This window comes from Anguilla rostrata, chromosome 1, assembly GCF_018555375.3.
Source record: "Anguilla rostrata isolate EN2019 chromosome 1, ASM1855537v3, whole genome shotgun sequence".
Classification (NCBI taxonomy): Eukaryota; Metazoa; Chordata; class Actinopteri; order Anguilliformes; family Anguillidae; genus Anguilla; species Anguilla rostrata.
In genome coordinates, this window is record NC_057933.1 from 30,219,133 (window position 1) to 30,242,364 (window position 23,232).

A 23,232-nucleotide genomic window follows, 5' to 3' on the forward strand; every position below is an offset into this window, starting at 1 on the left:
CCATGATTCTAATATGCTGGCCTGTCAACAGTAAATATTGTTTATTTCCATGGCAACTGTGCAGTCTACTTTCCTTCTGGACCTGGACAAAGAGCAATGCTTTTTTACAATCTGGAGCCTGAGGAGCTGCAAAGATGGAGACTGGGCGTTTAACAACCCCTCACGTCTTTGCCTTGTGGCGTTATGTTTGGCGTCACCGCTGGGAGTCGCCCGACCGCGTCGCAAACGAGACGGCTCCGTGGTTACCTGTGACGGACACAATGTTGAGCAGTCTCCTCATGGTCTGGGGGCTGATGTCGCTGAACCAGTCCTCCGTGACCAGCAGCTTGGTCAGATCGAAGGACATCTGGCGCGTGATGGTTCTCTGCATCTGTCTTCTCCGGTAGGTGTCCTGAGAGATGACAAAAAAAACAGGAACCCATTCTCTGTTAACAACCTAATCCATCCACAGATTCAGGTTCCTGAAATAACCTGAGGTTTTGATAGGGGTGTGTGTCGAATTGCTTACATATTTATTGAGAGATTTTGGTATGCATAAATGATGGCCTCAGAAAATGATTGTGGATCAGAGTCCACAATCTAATCACAATGGTTGGGAGTTGGATTGCAGTTGGAAGAGCTGGTCCTGGTTTGGAAAATGCAAATGCATAACTCTTCCACTGCTGAATCTGAAAGCATTCCAATAATAAGGAACTGTTCACAAATATAAAGTAAATCTCCTGACTAGCCCACCAAACTTCTGCTCCCAGTGCCTACTGAACTAACCACTTCTTTATGCCTGGCTTGATTCTATAATCTAGGCCATTAATCATTTTTAGGCATGGAAGACAGGACCGCATGTGACCTCCATCACGGCCCTCGTGGATAACCTTGTTGCCAAGGAGTCGAGCGTGACACCTAATGAGGTCGCCCACCCGGACATGTGACCTGCAGGGACGTGAGGACGACCTCGATGATGACCTGTGTCCGGTGCACGGTGTGGCGAGCAGACCCGCCCCCTCCTCCCCCCAAGCCTCATGATGAGGTCACACGCAAGTGATTCAGTTAAAATCTGGCTGAGTTCAACAACGCAGACCAATGGGGTGAGAGGGGGAAGGGTGCAAGCACAGCAAGTCTACAGAGTGTACAGGAAGCCGCATCCAGCCAGAGACCATAGCAATACAACACTGGTGTTTAGCTGTGAAAGAAGAGACTTTAGTGGCTTCAGTGACTCACTCCCTGCCTGGGGAAAAAGACTGTAGCCAGTAGCTCCACAAGGAAACGTGTAATCGCTTTTTGCATTGCCCAGGGAATGGGAGGGTTCAGTCGAGTTCCGTGTTCGCTATCCAGTGACCCCTGCTGGTCGACCGGACCAGTAGATTTCAGTCAAAGCCGCATATGAAAGGTCTCCTTCTGACTTTGCTCTGTGTGAGCTAAGTCGTAGTCTGCGGTGTGCAAGGAAGCAGCTAGCGACACCACGTGTTTTGGAGGTGAACCGTGGACGTGCGCACTCTCTGGAATTGGCAGTGGGGTTCGCACAGGTACGCAGCTAATACTGCAGACGACTGGCCGTTCCAACTTGGGCTGGGAATTGGATACGCTCATCCCCAGGATGGGTGCCAAATTTGTTAAAAAAATAAAAAATTCAACAGAGTACACGTTTCACATTCTGATCTCCCTTGTTGCAATGAAGGTATTAAAAGCAACAGCGGGTAAAAGGTCTCTGCACTAACAGGCTTCACAAACGCAAGACATTAAGCTTGCGTTGAAGGCTTAATGGCTGGCTTGCGATTTGTGAAAAGATAAAAAATGGCTGACGATAGATTAAAATTCGATTAGGTAAAGAGCAGTCCATACGCTTGAAGATGCTCGCACCACAATAGCGCGTTGCCCTTTGTCCTCCAGCTTTGAATACTCAAGAGCAGAAAGTTCCATGCAACCCACTAAATTAAAAAGCGGCCTTATTTTAAATCTATTAGGGTACATCTGTTAAGAATTACAGTGACTGCATAAAGAGATAAACATGCACTACAGTTTTGGCTTTGTGTATATTCTAAGAATTTCGGCACTGTTTATTTCCCAGTCCCTCAATACATATGACCTGAAAGCTAACTCTAATGGGACTAGCAGGGATTTATTCCACAAACAAACAGCTTGAGGAGAGATTAAAATCCAGCGTGATAATGTTTCTTCTTTTTTTTTTCCCCCCAGATTCCAGTAAACAGAAATGCATTGTGGGAAGCATTTTCAGAGCTGTAACGTGCGAAGTGGAAGAGACGCAGGAACCCGGCCTGACTCGTAAGAGGGGGAGCGTGAGCCCCACGCCGCCAGTGCGAGGGAACCAGGGCCGGGGACGGGGCGAAGGAAAACAAAGCGTGTTTACCGAGCGACGCATAAATGAATCACAACGCAAACACACAGCGGAGAGACACTTAGCCTCCCGCAAACATTTCCAACGGCAGCGTTTTGTCGCCGGGACCCACCGCAGCTCTACCCTGTCATTAGCCAATGGCGCCCCGGCGGGAGGGATAAACAGACATTAAATCAATTACAGCCACTTCTCTCTCCGCCGCGCGGGGCTCGCCTCTCCCGGCGAACGGCGACGTCGTCGTCCTCCGCGGCGCCGGCCTCGCTTCCCCCCCCCCGCCCGCGCGGAGCCGAGGACTGACGGAGGGGATTAAAAGTTTTCCGTCCATTTTGGATTGTCGACGGGTTCCTAGAGGGAGCCGCCGATCATTCATAAAATAGAGGGACTATATAAACTGGGCTTGCAACTAAACAAATTGCAGGTTCAAACTACTGTACCCTGGAGCAAGATATTTATGTCTTTATTTTATTTATTTGATAGGGACGGTGGTCACCTGACTGTCCCAGAATTAGCCATCAAGCTAAATGTCATCTGTTGTCCCTAGGCAGGTAACAGTAGAAGACAGTGCATATAGAATGTGTTAAAAGACAGACAAACATACAAGCATGTCACCCTTATGAGTAAAAAAATATATAATAAAAAAGCAAAAGGAAGAAACACAGTACTGAGTAATTAACAGTTCCACATTTGATTAATGTTCACAGGATTGATTTCATTTCACCCATGATTTCAATTGAGATTAAAAGCAATTAAAACTGATAATATTTTCTTGTACTGGTAGATGCTGCATTCCTAATATTTGTCACTTTGATTGAAAATGTTGATCAACCAAATTCAGTTGATCTGTAACATACAACACAATCACCTCAGGTGGACATTCTATTTTCCTACGCATGTCTGAACACTGTTCAGACAAGTTCATTTTTTCATTTTCTTTCATTAACCTGAATTGCTCAAGTAAAAATATAGTGCTGGATACATGTCTAATGTGTTTTAAAAGAAAGAAAAGCATGCTGTTAAAGTGCTCCACACTGGAGAGAACATGACCCCCGTGGAGCGGACTGTGACTGGGTGTTACACTGTAAGTGGTATCGTCTGCCTCACTGAGCGTTAGCACGCGGGAGGGAGATCGGGAGGAGGCCAGACTGAGTGTTAGCGTGTGCTCTGTGAGCAGAGTGGAGGAAGAGCGGGAGGAGGCCAGACTGAGCGTTAGCACGTTCTCTGTACTGAGCGTTAGCACACGCTCTGTGAGTGGAGTGTAGGGAGAGCGGGAGGAGGCCAGACTGAGCGTTAGCGCGCTCTATGTGGAGCGGAGTGTAGGGAGAGCGGGAGGAGGCCAGACTGAGCGTTCGCGTGCGCTCTGTGTGGAGCGGAGTGTAGGGAGAGTGGGAGGAGGCCAGACTGAGCGTTCGCGTGCGCTCTGTGAGCGGAGTGTAGGGAAAGCAGGAGGAGGCCAGACTGAGCGTTAGCTTGCGCTCTGTGTGGAGCGGAGTGTAGGGAGAGCGGGAGGAGGCCAGACTGAGCGTTAGCATGCTCTGTGAGCAGAGTGTAGGGAGAGTGGGAGGAGGCCAGACTGAGCGTTAGCGTGCGCTCTGTGTGGAGCGGAGTGTAGGGTGTGCGGGAGGAGGCCAGACTGAGCGTTAGCGTGCGCTCTGTGAGCGGAGTGTAGGGAGAGCGGGAGGAGGCCAGACTGAGCGTTAGCATGCTCTGTGTGGAGCGGAGTGTAGGGAGAGCGGGAGGAGGCCAGACTGAGCGTTAGCACGCGCTCTGTGAGCGGAGTGTAGGGAGAGCGGGAGGAGGCCAGACTGAGCGTTAGCATGCTCTGTGTGGAGCGGAGTGTAGGGAGAGCAGGAGGAGGCCAGACTGAGCATTAGCGTGCTCTGTGAGAGGAGTGTAGGGAGAGTGGGAGGAGGCCAGACTGAGCGTTAGCGTGCTCTGTGTGAGCGGAGTGTAGGATGTGCGGGAGGAGGCCAGACTGAGCGTTAGCGTGCTCTGTGTGAGCGGAGTGTAGGATGTGCGGGAGGAGGCCAGACTGAGCGTTAGCGTGCTCTGTGTGAGCGGAGTGTAGGATGTGCGGGAGGAGGCCAGACTGAGCATTAGCGTGCGCTCTGTGTGCGGAGTGTAGGGAGAGTGGGAGGAAGCCAGACTGAGCATTAGCGTGCGCTCTGTGTGCGGAGTGTAGGGAGAGTGGGAGGAGGCCAGACTGAGCGTTAGCGTGTGCTCTGTGAGCAGAGTGTAGGGAGAGTGGGAGGAGGCCAGACTGAGGTTAGGCGCGCATCTGTGGCGAGTGTAGGAGGTGGAGGAGGCAGACTGACATTAGCATGCGCTCTGTGAGCGGAGTGTAGGAGAGCGGGAGGAAGGCCAGACTGAGCGTTAGCATGCTCTGTGTGGAGCGGATGTAGGGAGAGCAGGAGGAGCCAGACTGAGCATTAGCGTGCTCTGTAGAGGAGTGTAGGGAGAGTGTGGAGGAGGCCAGACTGAGCGTTAGCGTGCTCTGTGAGGATGTAGGGAGAGACGGAGGAGGCCAGACTGAGCATTAGCGTGCGCTCTGTGAGCGGAGTGTAGGGAGAGCGGGAGGAGGCCAGACTGAGCGTTAGCGTGCGCTCTGTGTGGAGCGGAGTGTAGGGAGAGTGGGAGGAGGCCAGACTGAGCGTTAGCGCGCGCTCTGTGAGCGGAGTGTAGGGAGAGCGGGAGGAGGCCAGACTGAGCGTTAGTGTGCGCTCTGTGTGCGGAGTGTAGGGAGAGCGGGAGGAGGCCAGACTGAGCGTTAGCGTGCGCTCTGTGAGCAGAGTGTAGGGAGAGCGGGAGGAGGCCAGACTGAGCGTTAGCGTGCGCTCTGTGAGCGGAGTGTAGGGAGAGCGGGAGGAGGCCAGACTGAGCGTTAGCATGCGCTCTGTGTGGAGCGGAGTGTAGGGAGAGTGGGAGGAGGCCAGACTGAGCGTTAGCGTGCGCTCTGTGTGGAGCGGAGTGTAGGGAGAGCGGGAGGAGGCCAGACTGAGCGTTAGCGTGTGCTCTGTGTGGAGCGGAGTGTAGGGAGAGCGGGAGGAGTCCAGACTGAGCGTTAGCGTGCTCTGTGTGCGGAGTGTAGGGAGAGCGGGAGGAGTCCAGACTGAGCGTTAGCGTGCTCTGTGTGCGGAGTGTAGGGAGAGCGGGAGGAGTCCAGACTGAGCGTTAGCGTGCTCTGTGTGCGGAGTGTAGGGAGAGCGGGAGGAGGCCAGACTGAGCGTTAGCGCGCGCTCTGTGAGCGGAGTGTAGGGAGAGTGGGAGGAGGCCAGACTGAGCGTTAGCGCACGCTCTGTGAGCGGAGTGTAGGGAGAGTGGGAGGAGGCCAGACTGAGCGTTAGCGTGCTCTGTGTGCGGAGTGTAGGGAGAGAGGAGGCAGATGAGTGGTCTCGTACTGAGCGTTAGCGCGCTCTGTGGAGCGGAGTGTAGGAGAGTGGGAGGAGGCCAGACTGAGCGTTAGCGTGCTCGTGGAGGAGTGTAGGAAGTGGGAGGATGCCAGACTGAGCGTTAGCGTGCTGCTCTGTGTGGCGAGTCGAGGTGCCTGGTAGGTCCTCTGTGTAGCGAGGAGAGGACGAGGCAGACTGAGCGTGTGCAGTGTGCAGTCTGTGTGGAGCGGAGTGTAGGGAGAGCGGGAGGAGGCCAGACGCTTACCCTGCGGTTGAGCGCTGTCTTGCTCCCCTGCTTGGCCTGATCCCCGAGGCTGCTCTTTCGGTCCACGTCCTCGTGGTAGCCTGCAGAGAGAGGGTACACGAAGAGAGCATATGAGTGTGCGCATGTGTTTTCAGTCTGAGAGAGAGAGGGCGAGAGTGTATGTGATAAAGATAGGAGAGAGAGTGTATGAGTGTGAGAGTGTGTTTTCAGTGTGTGTGAGAGAGAGGGCGAGAGTGTATGTGATAAAGACAGGAGAGAGAGTGTATGAGTGTGAGAGTGCGTTTTCAGTGTGAGAGAGAGAGGGTGAGAGTGTATGTGATAAAGACAGAGAGAGAGTATATGAGTGAGAATGTTTTCAGTGTGAGAGAGAGCGTGAGAGTGTATGTGAGAAAGACAGAGAGAGAGAGGGTGAATGTGGGCGTGAGAAAGAGCAAGAGACATCAGTTAGAGCTGAGATCTAAGTAACCCAAGAAGCACACAACCACGTCCTCAATAATTTCAACTCAATCATTTCAGCCTCTAAATCAGTCAGTGTTGAGAAAAAGCCTTGTATCTCCAAAAAATGGAAAACAAAAACCTTTTTCACATTTACCTAGACACGTTCATAGTTCATACGCTGGCTAACTTTATCAGTCCTAAAGGCATACTATGCAGGACTTTTACCTTGAAAATACTATAAAATAATGATCCTGAGGCATCTCTATGATGCACTGGAAATCTGTCTTTTCGCACTTTCGCAAAATTCATGCACCTTTATCTGTATTTGTAATTATAAAACACGATAGGGATGTTTCTGGGAGTGGTGCTCTTTTCTGTGGTTTGGGCGGCGTCAGCTGAGGTTCACCATGGGGATGAAAAGCGATGCAGAATTGGCTTGTTTTCTGTTGAATCTGTAAGTAACGTTACCTGCAGTGTGAAGCTAGCAACAATAACAAGTATTGTGGGTTTTATTCTGAAGTTTTCGAAATAGAAGTCCCAACAATAAAACCACTATTACATTCAACATAATGGACTTAATTAAGCTGTAATCGAATATGTCTTCTTACTGCTGCTTACTGTCGCTCATTTCACGATACTAACATCTCTCGTTATCCAGCTAGCTATATTAGGTGGGGTACTTGGGGTGAGTGGGTGGGGTTGAAGATGGAGGAGACTTCCTTCATTGTAAACACAGGACCACAAACAAGGTTAAAAATCCTGAATAGTATGCCTTTAAGATATGTACAGCACATAGAGATATACGAGAACATTCAATACTGATGAAAAGAAATGGACATAAAAGTTTTTTTCATGACACTGGCACGGTGAATTTGGCCGCTCAAATAGCGCAGAGATCGAGCGGGCGGGAGTACCGTCGGGTCCGAGGTCTCCGTTGGTGGGCGAGGCCATGCACAGCCTCTTGGAGGTGCTCAGACCCCGGCTGTTGAGGAAGACGGGCAGGTGGACGATGTTGCGCATGTAGTCGTGCCCGTTGATGTTGGAGTCGCGCAGCACGCTGTTCAGGTTCTGGTTGATGGCCTTGATGATGATGTGCGGGTCGCTCGCGAAGATGGAGATGAAGGGGCCCTTGGAGAACAGCACCCTCACCTGCAAGACAGACCCATAAGTCAACCTTTCATTCGACCAATCAATCAATCAGTTAGACGGTCGTTAGCATTCAGCACACTCAATCATCTTCATCTTAAAGGAAAAGATGACGGAAGGTACTGGATTGCACTACAAATATTCTTCAGAGGCGCTGCTGGGTGGCTCATTTGGTTAAGGCACAACACTGTGATGCATGGGTGAGCTGCAAGGTCTCGGATCCTTTAAGATGACCGTGCCAGCGTCGATGGTGCCGGTGTCAGTGCCAGCTCTATAGGGCGACGCGCGATTGGCAAGTGCATCGGCCAGGGAATGAGAGGGTTCAGACATTTAGGGGTTGGATAATTTAACTGTTACCTAGCGACCCCCGCTGGTCAATCAGCCGTATTTGGTCAGCATGCTAAAGCCGTGTACGAAAGGTCTTCCTCTGACTTCCTCTGGAAAGAAGCAGCTGGTGACACCACGTCTCGAAGGAGAGCCTGCACGTCTACACTCTCCTGAATCGGCAGTACAGTTGAACGTGGCTGCAGCTACAGATAATTGCACAATCCAAATTAGGGTGGGAATTGAATAGGCACAACCCCACATTTGGCATCATTTTACAAAAAAAAAAACAAAAGAAAAAAATGTATTTTACTGTTAACCTGGTGAGCTGACTGACACCCAAATGCTTCTTCTAAGCCCAACAATATGTCTGGTATCAATTGGTGCACAAAGGATGCTTCTCTGAAACCAGGGGGGATACACTCCCTGTACGTACATACTGGTTGCACATACTTTAATTAAGTTCACAAGTGTCACCAGACATGCACGAAGCTGACTGAACGAGGCAATAAGATAAAACGCTACTGTATGACGTTCACCCTGATTTACAGAAAATTCTTGATGTACTCAAAATGTAATTCAAATGAGTTTAGGTGGCAGTTCCAGGTCCTGCTTTTGTCTCGTTAGGTTTGGCTTGTGACCAGAGCGGCTGTCAATTTGTAATGTTTATTTCCCCTCACAAACGTTGGAGAAAACAGAGTGTGCGACCCTTCTTTCCTTTTAAGTTTTTCCCTCGCAAACGTTACCATGAAAATTCTGGTAAATGGACGGGACTGCATGCTGTCGTCTACGAACGGGAGAGACAATGCTTTATTGTTCCTTCTGAACGACGGGGGTTCCCGAAACCCTTTCGCCTGACAGTCACATGATTACGATTTCACTGCGGCGGCAGTCTGCAGCACCGCACTGCCGCGGGCCTCCGACACCGCCACTTCCCTCCGTGCGATTCGCCCAGCCTCCGTCGGCGACCTTCCTCCTTATTTTAGCCCGCCAAATTGCTGTCGCATGAATGTCATTCCCTTATCAAAACTTCGGCATTAGCGAACGGCAAAACATTTAGGAATGGAGGAATTAAATTTCATAATGCTTATTAAAATCGGGGGACAAAGGGCTCAAAATTTAGGAGAGGTTTGGTTAATTGCTCCACAAAGGGCGCCTTTCACGGCCTCCCATGTACAGCCTCATAAGATTTCATTAAGGCGAGGAAGCTTGCCAATTCCAGGGGATTATTTTCTGCAATAATAGCATTTAGCCGGAGGAAATTCTATTACTCCCACTGGAAAAAGAATTTGAACCCTGGGGATATACGGTTCTGACCTACCCCGGCTACTGTGCGTCCTTTGTTGCCTTGGAGAAAGGTCTTTTCAAAGGTAAATCATAGCAACACGGCCAAGTGCTGCTCATTTCTGCAACCAAACAAGTCTCAACTGTTACTGCCAACGATGGAACTCCCCAAAAGATACTGTGAATGACACTGAACGTTCTGTATGACTTTAGGTGCACTCCAGCTGAAGCATCAAATCCAATTATCTGCCATTTGCAAAATACAAAAAATTGAGCTTTTCCCTCTCAGACTATGCAGCAAGACCTCTTATAAATGTATGAGGACTATTATGCAATAGCAGGTAGGTCAATTTCAGCTAGATTTAGACTTAGCCAGTCATAACCACGTTCCTTGAGGTTATTCCTTGTTGAGACCGCTCCAAAACAGTTTGTGCCTGTGCTTTGAGCACCGTGTGAGTTGTATTTCATATTTATAGTGTTGTATGTGTGTTTGTTTGTTGTGCTTGCAATATGTACGTCATATGTGTTTGCTGTGAGGCTTGTTTGTACGGTGTGTGATATGTGTATTTTGTGACTGATTTATGGTTTATCAATGTATTATGCTTTATTATGTTCATAGGTATGTTGTGATGACACAGTTATGCCAATACCCTAGCAGTGTGTTGTTTTTTTGTCACGTGCTTGGTACGTTTTTTATTGTATGTTTAATCATTATTCCCTTATTTTAAGGTGAACATATTTGGTGTAGATTGTATACATTTGCTACATATATATATATATATATATATGTATATATCCCTATGTGCTGTGCCAGTGTGTCTGCTATGCACTGTAGGTCTACACATGTAAGCATGTTGTCCATGTTATAGATGTGTGTGTAATGTGTGTTTGCTGCACGTGCGTGTTGTGTGTTATTGTTTTCTGTATGCATACAGGGTTTTTGCATATTTTCTGAGTTGCATTTGCATTTACATTTTGTGAGTGTGTTACATTCAGTTACTGTGTGTTTGTGTTTGTGTGTGTATGTATGCACGTGCGTGTTTGTTAGCTGTATGCGTGTTCATGCTACTTGTCTGCAGCGTGTTACAGCTCCACACCGTGTCCAGCATCTGCAGCACTTTGTCTTGCTCGCAGGAGTCTAGCCCATCGATGATGACCACCAGGCGAGTCTGGTTCTGGGTAAAGCAATCGATGGTCTTCGCCATCTTGGCCATCAGCTCCACCTCACACTTCAGCACCTGTCATGGCCACAAGGGGGCGCAAAAATTCATGCAGCCGGTCACTATGGAGATTCCGAATCCTTCCCACCACTCAATGGCACAAACACAAATAACACAGTTCCATATTCATAAAGCCTCACAACAAATAGGGTTTATTTCCTTCAAACAGCATGCCAGGCGCTCACAGGCTAACATTTGTGGTCAGTATGAAAATGATAACCCCAAAAACAGCATTAAAATACCACAACGTCAGACTGTTGGCACACAGGTGACTGAGGGACTGAAGGCCTTCCCGTTTACCACACGCAAAACTAGTAACACGACCAATGATTGGCTCAAAACAAATACTATGACCAATCACTGGTCGTGTTATTGGTTTTGCGTGTGCTAAAAGGTTCTGCACATGCTACAGGTCTTAGCAAATCAGGCCCTGAGACTGGGCCACTGACCTTCATGAACCCCTCGCTCTTCAGCTTGTGCATCCGGTTTGCGGCGCCGTGGAGACGCTTCCTCTGCGAGTTGAGCACCGAGTCCAGCACCTGCCACCACGTGCGGAAGTTCAGCACCAGCGCCAAGCCAACCGCGCTCGCCACGCTGATGAGGACCGCGTTCACGGTCAGGTTCTCGCGGTCCACCTTGAAGACCGCCAACAGGGCTAACCCCGTGATCAAGCACCCCAGGATAAAGACGAAGATGACGAAGGACGGGACACAGCACGTCTTCTTCCACTTCTTCCCTGCGGATGCAGATTTTTGAAACAGCATAAGAAAAGAAAGATGTTTCCGATTTCACCAAGATAACTACACACAAATCAAACTATCAGGGCACGGACAACATAGTATGGACAGACGTGTAGCCATTCAACTATCTCAGTCCATGACAATCAGCATGGGGAAACCAGTGAAAACCTGCACCCGGGATTATGAAATTGGGTCAGCTGTATGGTGAAGGTCAAAGCGCTTCACCCCAAACCTCAAGCGTTCCAAACCACGCCGGTCCAGGCGTACCTTGTGTCTCGTCCGTCTTGAAGACCCTGAACAGCCTGGTGGCCAGGAAGCCAAACTCCCTCTCGCAGGCGTCCGAGAGCGTGGCGATCATCTCCGCCATGGAGGTCTCCCCGCCCACGCTGGAGAGCCGGTTATAATCAGTGAAGAGGAACCTGCAGGTTATGAGGCAGATACGTACACAGGGGTTAAGGTAAAGGAAGGAGTTTCTGCACTAATTATCGCTACAACTGCTACTACTACCGCTCTTATTATTACTTCTGACACTATTACTACTTCTACGAATACTGCCACTGCTGCTACTACTATCACTACTACTTATACTACTAGTACTACTACCTCTACCACTACAGCTAACACTGCTACGACTACACCTACAATTTTTTCTACTGCAATAATTTTTTAATACCTCAAGTACACCTACTGCTCCTACTACAATAACTATTGCTACTACAACTACTAAAACACTGTTTTACTGCTGCAACTACTATTACTGGAGGTATACCACTTGTGTGTATCTGTGTGCGCGTGTGTTGCGTGTGTGCATGCGCGTGTGTGTGAGTGTGAGTGCGTGCATGCATGTGTGTGTGTGTATGAGCGAATGTGTGTGTATGTATGTGTGCATGCGCCCCTGTGTGAGCGAGTGTGAGCACGTGCATGCATGCATGTGTGTGTATGTGTGTGTGTATGAGTGTGTGTGTGTGTGAGTGTGAGTGCGTGTGTGTGTGTGTGTGTGTATGCGTGTGTGTGTGTGTGTGTGCGTGTGCAGCTGTACCTGACTGGTAGCGCGCGGGTGGTCTGCTCGGGGAGTTCTGGGGGGTTGACGAACATCAGTTTGAGCAGCAGCTCCAGGTAACCAATGTGCCGTGCCACATGGGTGCTGAGAACCCACACCCAATTCCAACTCTCCCCCTCCCGCCGCCCACCAAAGTACACCACCACTAGGGGGAGACAAAGTCAGACAATGTTCATAACAAGAGGCAGTTCAACAGAAGAAACTAGTACTTTATCACTGAAAGTATTAGTCAGTGATAAAGCAATAGCAAAAATAATCTATTTCAAAACAGTAAGATTATTTGAAAAACATCATTTATATGTAAACATAATTAAAGCTAATCAAATCAAACATAATAAATAATTGTTTAATGTTGGATTTTTAAAATTCTGTTTTTTATTTATGAATAGATTTATTATTACATGAATAAATAATGAAAATATGTGTATATAATGTATATGTAACTGTAATAACTATGACATCACAACATAAGTGCTTAATGTTGGATAAATGAAACATTCCTACTGATTTGCTAATACAACACTGCCCCCTTGTGGAGTAAAACAGACCTTTTGGTCAGTGTCAGCTTTTAAAATATAATTATTTATTCCAAATAACTTAAAATCGATTTAATATCCAAATATTCACAAACAACGCTCATGAAGTTGCAAACATTTCAGCAGTTCTCAGGTGTTCTACTCCACATGAATAAAATGACTGATAGGATCTGCACTGAAGTGTACATTTTTAATGCCTTTTGCACGGTATGGACGGCACTGGCTCTTTACCGAAGAAGATGTAGAGCAGGGCGAGGAGGCTGAGGGACACGGCGATGGCCAAGCGGGGGTCGATGGTGAACCCCAGGATGAGCGCCACCGAGCCGCAGAGCAGCAGCGTGAGGACCACCACCAGCCAGGAGAACTGGAACAGCGGTTTCACCTGCTGCCCCGCGAACGTCTTCATCTCATCTGGAGGGGGGGGGAGGGGAGAGACAGCAGCTAATATTACCACACGGTGATCTTTTTTATTGTCTAAGGCAGCGGTTCCCAACCTCGGCCCTGCGGGACCCCCGTGTACACTGGTTTCCCTCCCAACCGCAGTTGCAATGCCAGAATTTCAATAAGCTTTTCATTATTTCAAGATTAGGTGCCTCTTCATGTTTATAGGGATTAGTTACTCGCATAAACCACGCCCTGGTCGTCAGCTGCTGTTTGAGCCTAGCTTCGGTGGGTGTGTTTGGACCACACACAGCATATCACGGGTATGGCGTGCGTGAGGTGGGGGTGCGCTTGATTGAGGTGGGGGCACGTGTGTGAGGTGGGGGTGTGCTTGAGGTAGGGGCACGTGTGCGTGAGGTGGGGGTGAGTGCGTGAGGTGGGGTGGCGTGCGTGAGGTCAAGGCTCCCCCTTACCCTCCAGCTTCTTGAGCAGGAAGGACTTGCCGCTGCCCCACTGGGCGTACAGGCCCACGCAGATGGGCGGCTGCATGGTGGGCTCGCTCAGGATGTCCGCCAGCGCGCTGCTGTACAGGTCGTACCCCAGCATGTCCCCGTCCGACTCCGTGGGCGACAGGTGCTCTGGGGTGGGGGGGGAGACCGGGACACAATGTTGGGTTTGAAGTTTTAGTGTCCTCAGCACGTGTTGCTTGTAAACAAAGCATACCTGGTTCCTAAACGTTAGGGCACTCACATCTCAGCCCAGATAAGGTGGGACATGTAAGTCATGTCAGGCTCCTTTATATACATTTAACATTTATTTAATATTATTTAACCCAGGACAGAACATCAGCTCGAGGACGGTTGCTGTGGCAGAAACTTTTACTAGCCTTCCTGTTGGTCCAGTGTAATTACCAAAGAAAATAAAAGCTTACTGCACAGTGTTTTTTGTGTAGTGAATTCCTGCACTGTCCTCAACCTTTCCTCCAGGGAGAGAAGCTAAGGTTCCCAACAAAAGTCAATGCCTCATTATTGATTGGCCTATATGGAGTTATCTTTAAATAGACAGTACTTCTTACAGTTTCCGCATTTAATTGCACCTGTAGTTTGTTTTATTATTTTACAACCGTGGCAGCATTCCCAACCAAAGCCTGGCAGCATTGCCTGGGTTACATACTGTACCAGGTAGCACCGTCATCACTGTAATTACTAAATATTTCTGCATTGTGCCAAACAGCTACAGTTTCCAAATTATTAATCATCACAATTGACAGATGCTTCCAAGCAGTACACAACGTGAACCATTTTTCAAGTGGAGGTCATGAGCAGCAGAGTTATCATTTAACAGGGCACTAAGGCGAACGGTTGGGGCTCTGCGGTCATACTACGATAACAGCAAGGCGAGGAGACACTGACTGGCTCCGAAGATCTGGGTGAGGATGCTCTTCTGGTGGGTGCAGTCGATGTTGTAGGGCGTCTCCCCGGCCTTGTTGGGGCGGTAGAGCAGGCGGCCGTCTTTGGGGTTCCTCAGCAGGAGCTCGGCCAGCCTGCGGCTCCGGCCCCGGATGGCGATGTGGAGCGCGGTGTCTCCTTTCTGCCCGGGCGGGAAAAGCAGAGAGAGAGAGAGAGAGAGAGAGAGAGAGAGAGAGAGAGAGAGAGACGCGATCGTGTTCACTCGCAACCGGGTCAGCAGCCGCACGGCGCCGGTGACCGACCGCCCTGACCCCGCTCCGCCTACCCCCCCACGCTGGGCACTCAGCGGGGATAAAAGAGATGGATTGTGGGTAACGGCCATGTGATATTCTGCAGCACTGTCCAGAGAGCGTACTTAAATATAATACCGCTCGGTTCTCCGAACTGACTGTTCTATGACACGTACGGAGCTCTTCGGTCAACACCAGAATGTTCCCGTTCATGTTCTGTATTTCCAGGGATCACATTAAAGGTTTGGAGACCTCACTGAAAAATGGGTCAAAGTTTATTGGTCACAGTAATCGCTGGGTGCGGACTTTATTCCCATTTTTCACGTGTAACCTAGATCTTACACCTGCGTTACTTGTATTAATGTGCGTGCATTTCGTTTTTCTTCTACCGTGTCTCCTAGGAGGCTGACCCAGCGACACGGTCATACAAAGAGGCTTCTGTCCTCTTATAAACCGTACCTTGTCCACGGCGGACACCTTGGCCGCTTTGTCCAGCAGGAGCTCCACAATCTCGATGTTCCTCATCTTTGTGGCTTTGATCAGAGGGGTCTCTTCATCCTGAAACCAACACACGCACGTGCACGTGCGTGCAGACAAGCGCGCGGACAAACATGTTAAAAGAGGTTGTGTGAGCTATATTAATAGAGCTGTTAGGAGTGTCAACAGGTGTGTTACATTACAAAGTATGTGAGATACATGAACAGGTGTGTGAGGTTCATTATCAGGGTACGTATGGAACATTAACAGGTGTGTGGTGGGTTAACGGTGTGAGTGGTACATTAACAGGTGTGTGTGCTGTACATTGACAGGGTGTGTTGCACAATCACAGTTGTGTGAGATTTGTTAACGGTGTGTGTTGTACTATACATTAACAGGCGTGTGATATTCATTAACAGGGTGTGTGTTGTACAATACATTAACAGGTGTGCGTGTGGTATATTGACAGGGTCTGTTGTACAATCACAGCTGTGTGAGATTTGTTAACGGTTTGTGTTGTACTATACATTAACAGGTGTGTGAGATTCATTAACAGGGTGTGTGTATGGCACATTAGCAGGAGCTTGGTATAGTACGAAGCGAGTCTCACCTTGGTGCAGGTCTCAGTGTCAGGGTTACACTGCAGTATATCTCTCACCATGGTGGCATTCACTTTCTCCACTGCCCAGTAGAGAGCAGTCTTACTGTCCTACAGCAGGAGGTCAAAGAGTGAGGCAAACTGCAGCAGTCCAGGCTAACTCCAGCTCTATCAGGGAAACTACAGTCTGTGCCATCAGTTAAATATGAGCTGTAGCAGTAGCACTACAGACTTTAAAAGCTGCTGCAAAAGTGCACTGAGGATATGAAATTAATTACTTCGATATTTAATAACATCATAACGTCAACATCAGATAACCTACAGATGTGAAGTAGGCCGTTCAGCCCATCTTGGCTAATTTCTTGTCTTAATCTGGAAGTTAAAAAATGTAACAATTTAACAACAATTAGATGATCTATACTTATAAATCTCTACATTTGTTTCAGTTGTACGTAATGGTGGAACTAAACCAATTCCGTTTCACCTGCTTTCTTTATCGCGTGTTAATCGATAAATCGACCTGCAGTCCTGCAGCCTCTGAACAGCGGAATGAAAAGCAGCAGCAGCTGGCGGTGGGCGTGGTCAGAGGACGCGGGCGGGAGTCCACGCTCTGACTTGCACCAGGGCTACCTCTGCGCGTGTGACCTGTCTGAGCCCCACCGCGCAGCTGCTCTGAGCTGTGTGCGCGGGGCTGGAGGCCCGTACCTGACCTCTGATGTCAATGTCTGCGTATTTGTTCAGCAGGGCTCTGACGATCTCCACGTGGCCTCCCCTCACGGCTCCGATCAGCACCGTGTCCCCGCTCTGCAGGATACACACACACACAACCACATGCAAAGACATACACAGCCATGTGCACAGATACACACAGATACATACACACACACACACACACACACACACACAACCACATGCAAAGACATACACAGCCATGTGCACAGATACACACACACACAACCACATGCAAAGACATACACAGCCATGTGCACAGATACACACACACACACAGCCATGTGCGCACACACACACACAAGCACCCACACACACAGCCATGTGCACACACACACCCACACACACACACAACCACATGCAAAGACATACACAGCCATGTGCACAGATACACACACACACAAGCACCCACACACACAGCAATGTGCGCATACACACACACACACACACACAAGCACCCACACACACAGCCATGTGCACACACACACACACACACAAGCACACGCAAAGACATACACGCCCATGTGCACAGACAAACACAGCCGAGTACAGACACACAGATACACACACACACACACACACACGCAAAGACACACACCCATGCGCACAGATACAAACACACAGATACACACACACATGTGCACAAACACAGACACAAACACACACCCACACACACGTGTACAGACACAGACACAACCGCAAGCACACACACACGCACACACACATACACGCACAGACACAGACACAAACAAACAAATGCATTTGCTAAGTAGTGCTGGCAGCCTTTGTGTATTGTACTGCACAGACGCTTGTAATGGTTTTGCTGAAGCATGCTGAAGACTACTGTATGTTTGAACAGAGAGGGCTGGGAGTTCTGCTGAAGGAGCTGTTGGTATTTCAGTCACACAGAGCTGGAGCTCACTGAGAGCTGCAAAATTCTTTGATGTTTGAGCTAAGTTTCCTTCACAGTATAGCAGCCTTCTCTTTTCAGAAGAAATGCCACTCAGCTAGCTCTGGGTCCCCAATCAGCCTATTCCTCACAAAGCTGCACAAATGGAGAATGTGCAAAAATAACAACTATTGAAATTGGCATAACTAAAGTAAGGGTCACAGCTATGAAAATACACAAGGCAAGGTCATATTGATGTGTTGTTTGGATATACAGTGAGCTCCACATTGTTTGGGACAAAAACTTTTCTTTTTCTCGATTCAGCTCTGTACTTCGCTGATTTGTAATCAAACAATTCACATGTTGTAAAAATGCAGATTCTCTAGAAAATGTATTTTTGGGATCGCTGTCTTGCTGTAAGATGAATCGCCGTCCATTGTGTTTGGAGGAATTTGGTTGAACTTGAGCAGATAGGATATCTCAGTATATTCATATGTGTCCTACCATGTTACACTGATCAAATCTTTTCATAACTCTTGTTACATGTTGCCCCATCCCAGCACTTTTTGGTAATTTGTATTTGTCCTAATACTGTAGCTTATTCTTCTGCCTAGTTGGCTTTGCAGAGGTTAGGTCTGAATAGTGTTCACTGTGTGAACTAAACTGTCTTGGCTAGAAATAGCTGTACAAAATAAGTATTGTACCTTACTGAACCTGTGTTCAGCAGTTGTCTATGACCATGAAATGCACTTTTTGTACGTCGCTTTGGATAAAAGTGTCTGCCAAATAAATGTAATGTAATGTAATCTTTTGTGAATGGTTTGGTTGCAAAACCTAAAATTGCAAAGTACATAGCAAAATCAAGAAAATATGTAAATATATGTCTGTGTCCAAAATATTATGGAGCTCACTGTATATACATATAGTTTTTTAGTGTAAACTTCAGCCAGGTGTGCATATTTTTCACTTGTTGATGTGTCACCTTCAACCAAACATCTAGCATTGGATGCAGGTGCATGTTTCCTTGTTGTTTGGATCGATAACCACTTTGCTCCAGGTCTCTAAGAACCCAGCTGCTTGACCGGGTGGAGCACCTACCCTGTCAGGAATGTTGACGTAGGTTCCGGCATCCAGCAGGTCCTGGACGATCTCGGTGTGGCCCTCTTTGGCGGCGAACATCAGGGCCGTGTTGCCGTCCTTGTCCGTCATGTTGACGTTGGGGTTCCTCTGCAGGAGCTCTCTGACCACCTCAGCGTATCCACCCCTCACGGCCACGATCAGAGCCGTCATGGAGTTCTGCACCAGCAAGAGGGAGGGGGGAGGGGCCATCAAATGACATCATAATGACACCGCACCGACCGCATTTTCTATGACACCGCAACGTAAACAACCTGGAAGGTTTGTAACAGCTCAAAGACAGCCTACCAAAAGAAGATATCAAATTACAATGTGCCAACTGCCCCTTCTATGACAACAGCCTCTCCGCTGGACAGTTTCTGCATAAGCAGCATGACACAGCAGTTGCAGATGCGGACAGACACGGAGTTGTCGGTGAGGGTGTTCATTTGTTTTGTTTCATAGAAAATCATCAGAGGCCTGGCCGAAGTGCCATACGCACCGCACCCTCCTGGTCCACATCGGCCCCGTTGTCCAGCAGGTGCATCACGCAGTCATAGTGGCCCTTCCTGGATGCCCAGATCAGGGGTGTGGTGCCATACTGAGAGACGGGGGAGGGAGGGAGGAAAGTTGCCCGTCAATCCAATACCAATACTCACATGAACATTCCAAATCACAGCGGGACAACTCCTGTCTGCTAAAAGCTATTTTCGGAAGTGATCGAATTTCCTACCCCAAAAAAAATAAACTGGACGCGTACCTTGTCGGAACAGTTGACTTTGCCTCCGTACTGGAGCAGGAGGCGGACGATCTCCGCGTGACCTCGTCCGGCCGCCCAAATAATGGGGTAGACGCTGTACTGCTCCCGGCAGACAGGAACAAAATTATACGCATTGTCCGGTGAGTCAATTTCCCGCGCGTCGAACGCAGAGTGACCTCTCAGACTTTACGGGTCCAAAGGTCAGTGAGTGAACCTGATTTAGACGGTAGAGCACCGCACAGAGCAACCGACTCGCTGACCAACTGACTGAGTGAGCTAGCGACTGAGCCAGTTTACACCAACCTGTACAGCCATTATACAAACCATCATCCAAGTACCTGTATTTCATGCATGTGAATCTAGTTTAGCACATGGGCACATTCAGAGAATAAGGTAAAAAAAAAACTGGCCTAATGAGATTCCCTAACAACATTAATGTGTGTTTTATTGAAGGATACAGAGGGAAATAGCAGCCCAAAATTCATTTGTGAAATATATTTAATATGACAAATATAATATATGACAGAATGACTTATCAACCCATCTAATCAAGACGCACTCTCTCTTCATCTTGTGAGCCCAGGATGCAGGCAGGGACCATGCGTTTGAGAAGGCAGCACTTCATGCTAAATATAGAGAGTTCTGGAACTTACCTGCCCAGTGATGTTGGGATTAGCTCCCTTTTCCAACAGAAGTCTGGCCACTTCAGTACGTCCCTTGTAGGCCGCCCACATGAGGGCGCTCCAACCCCCCTGCAGCAGACGTGTGAGCAACACACACACACAAACACACACACAAACACACGCACACACACACACACACACACACACACACACACACACACACACACGCACGCAGCCACCCACGCATGCACAAACACACAATTAGCCCCATAAACTATCATCATAAAACACACTTTAAACTGGGCACGTTTGGAGGTAAAAAATAATAATAAATAGACATCTAAATCATTCTCATGGCAACACTGTTTGCCTGGTAAAATTAAGGTTAAATAAATGTTAAAAAATAAAGTAGCACCCACAGTGCATTTCCTATTGGCAATTGACTGATATTACAATACCCAAGTAAAGCCTTTCAGCCAATTCAAACACATATTTCTTATGGAGGTAATTTATGTTCAAATAAAATAAAGGAGTTAAAAATGCAAGAGACAAATGTATCTGCTCGTTTAGGTTTAAAAATAGTAATATCTCCTGATCAATATGATGGATTGTATTATGAATCCCACGTCAAATGAGATATGTGAGAGCTTCTTTATCTTCTATGAATAAGAGGATAAAACTTGCTTTTTCATTCTTTGCAATCACAGTGCCTTAAGAAAGTTTTCACCCCCATTCATTATTTCTAATGTTACTGTGCTGCGAAGTTAAAACATATTTTATTGGCTTTCTTCAACTCATACATGTATGACTTTCTATAATGTCAAACATATTTAGATTTAGATTAAGACCAAGGAACTAGGTAAAACTTCCAGATAAAGTTGTAGGTAGAAAAAAACCAAGAAAGGCAATTTTAAAAATATTGGAGAAAGTTTGAATCTTCCAATGGCCCCTTGCCATTGTACAAAAAAAGGAAAAATCTGACACTATCAAGATCAGACTGTCCTATCAAACAGAGAAACAGCGCTAGAAAGGCACTTCTTAGACAAATGACGAAGAGGCCAGCTACAAAATGACAGTTTCAGATAGTTTAAATGTTTATTGGTTGAAATGGGAGAAACTGTCCAGAGATAAACAATTGCTTCAGCGTTTCAAAAAATTTGACCTCTTTGTGAGAGTGGCTAATTGGCAGCCACCTCCAAGAAAGTCCAACAAGTCATGCTGGGAACTTGCTAGAAGCCATGTGACAGACCTTGAGGCTTTATTTAAGATTTAGTGGGCTGATGAGATTGAAGTTGAGCTCTTTGGTGCAAGCTAAACATCATCCCTCCTATCAAGCATGGTGGTGGCTGCATCATGTTATCAAGTTACTTTTCAAGGGACTGTGAAGCTTGCCTGAATCAAAAACAAAATGGATGGAGCCAAATACAGGTAAATCCTTGAGGAGAACCTGTTTCAGACATTTAGGGCAAATATTCATGTCCCAACAGGACAATTACCAAAGGTGCATGGAAGAAACTACAAAAGGAATGGCTTAAAAACAAGAATCCCAGCCAAAGCCTTGAGACTTCGATTTAAATCCCACTGAAAATCTGTGGTATGGCCTGAAAATTTCTGACCGCTGACAATCTCTGTTTAACCTGCCAGAGGAATGAGAAAGAATTCAAAATGTAAATGTGCAGACATACCCAAGAGGGTTTGACGCTGTAATTACTACCGAAGCCCTAACTACAAAATACTGACTCCGAGGGGCAAATACTTTTGGAATTAGAAACGGAAGGCCTTTCTATTTTTTTTTAGAAAAGTGTTGTTAAATTGAAAAATAGCATCATGTGTTGAATTTACTGTGTTTGTGAAAGGGATATAAAAAATAATGCATTAAAATTTGAAGGTGTAACAGGACAAAACGTAAAAAGTTCAAGGGGGTGAATATATTCAAGGTGCTGTAGGTTTGTTTTATTCCTAATATTTTTATTGCATGACCTGTTTATTTCATGTTATTTCCAGTGCTTACTTTTCTGTTCGTAGTTTTTATTGTCAGCAGTAATTTTGCATCATCAGGAAAGAGCTTTGAATTTTTGTATGATATGCAAATAAATGTGTAAATAAAGTTTTTTATTCTTTTACACGTGAAAAATTGGCCCAGTGCACAGCAACTACTGTAGACAACTCCTTTTTTATCACATATTTAAAAGCACAGCAATTATTTCTGCTAAACAAAACTTTCAGAACAAGCTAGTTACCACTTCATTGCTGTAACTTCTCCCAACAACATTCCAGGTGCCCACAAGCTAAGCACAATTATCGGTGAGAAAAGGTTCCCCTAAGTAATGCCTTTCTTTCTTCTGAAACAGAGGTCTTAGCAGGAGTCCAGGCCATAATGGGATTAAACAAGGGATAATCACATTTCAAACAGTCATACGAACATTTTTCAAGCTAATCTGAAAATGCAACTGACAGCGCGGCCATTTCTGCTCTCGAGTTGACAGAGCGTCTGTGTGTGGGCAACGCTGCCATTTTTAGGAACTGACTTCAGGCCGCCAACGGTGACTAATGCACATTTCACGTGTCAGATGAAACTCTTTTAAACTCACGGGCCAGCTGAGGGCCAGCAAACCTTGCGCTAGTGTTATTATTATCGCGTCCCTGCAGACTTGCTGGCACCCCAGCAGCTTAAACGCGTCAAGACTGCTTGGAGTCCCACTACGAGGGACTGACTCACCTAGAGGAGAGTTTAATAAGGAGCTCAGAAAGAGTCGGACCTGCATGCCAGGGCACATTAAACCGCGTAATCCACACGCTGCCAGGAAAAAAACAATTGTAGGAGCCATGTGTCGGCAACAACCAGTAGAACAGTGGCATAAGTATTCTTTTCACTGTGTACGATGTTCAGATATAAAGGTAAAAGCTGTTAGAATTTCCATAATGATGAGGGAACTTGTGACCATGTCATGTTATTTAGCATTTTCCCCTTGTTTTTTTTTTACGTATGTTTGAATATTTAGTTTGAATATTGTGCGGCCTACTCCCCTCAAGTGATAATGTTTGAATACATCTTATGTCCAAAATCGTGACGGGGCACTTTGCTGTAGAAGGTGCCACCTCTTGGATGACACATTAAGCCGAGGTCACTAACACGCTGCGATCATTAAAATATACCCTTGCCAAATTCCCATGACAACCGGCTCTCCACATCTGGCCACCTAATCAACCT

General features: G+C 47.3%; 1 protein-coding gene across 7 annotated transcripts in view; it reads right to left on the bottom strand.

Moving 5' to 3' along the window:
• LOC135253985 (kinase D-interacting substrate of 220 kDa B-like) overlaps positions 1–23,232 on the bottom strand; it is a 58,090-nt gene that overhangs the window by 21,611 nt on the left and 13,247 nt on the right. For all 7 annotated transcript variants that reach the window (XM_064333921.1, XM_064333912.1, XM_064333894.1 and 4 more), the window contains exons 5-21: positions 20,052–20,150; positions 19,399–19,497; positions 19,141–19,239; positions 18,621–18,818; positions 16,610–16,708; positions 15,917–16,015; positions 15,289–15,387; positions 14,543–14,720; positions 13,604–13,768; positions 12,981–13,160; positions 12,193–12,358; positions 11,421–11,572; positions 10,863–11,149; positions 10,291–10,431; positions 7,354–7,588; positions 6,002–6,081; positions 247–391 (exon numbers count right to left, since the gene is read on the bottom strand). In XM_064333921.1, coding sequence (XP_064189991.1) covers positions 247–391; positions 6,002–6,081; positions 7,354–7,588; positions 10,291–10,431; positions 10,863–11,149; positions 11,421–11,572; positions 12,193–12,358; positions 12,981–13,160; positions 13,604–13,768; positions 14,543–14,720; positions 15,289–15,387; positions 15,917–16,015; positions 16,610–16,708; positions 18,621–18,818; positions 19,141–19,239; positions 19,399–19,497; positions 20,052–20,150 — 2,521 coding nt within the window. The remainder of the gene's footprint in view (positions 1–246; positions 392–6,001; positions 6,082–7,353; positions 7,589–10,290; positions 10,432–10,862; positions 11,150–11,420; positions 11,573–12,192; positions 12,359–12,980; positions 13,161–13,603; positions 13,769–14,542; positions 14,721–15,288; positions 15,388–15,916; positions 16,016–16,609; positions 16,709–18,620; positions 18,819–19,140; positions 19,240–19,398; positions 19,498–20,051; positions 20,151–23,232) is intronic.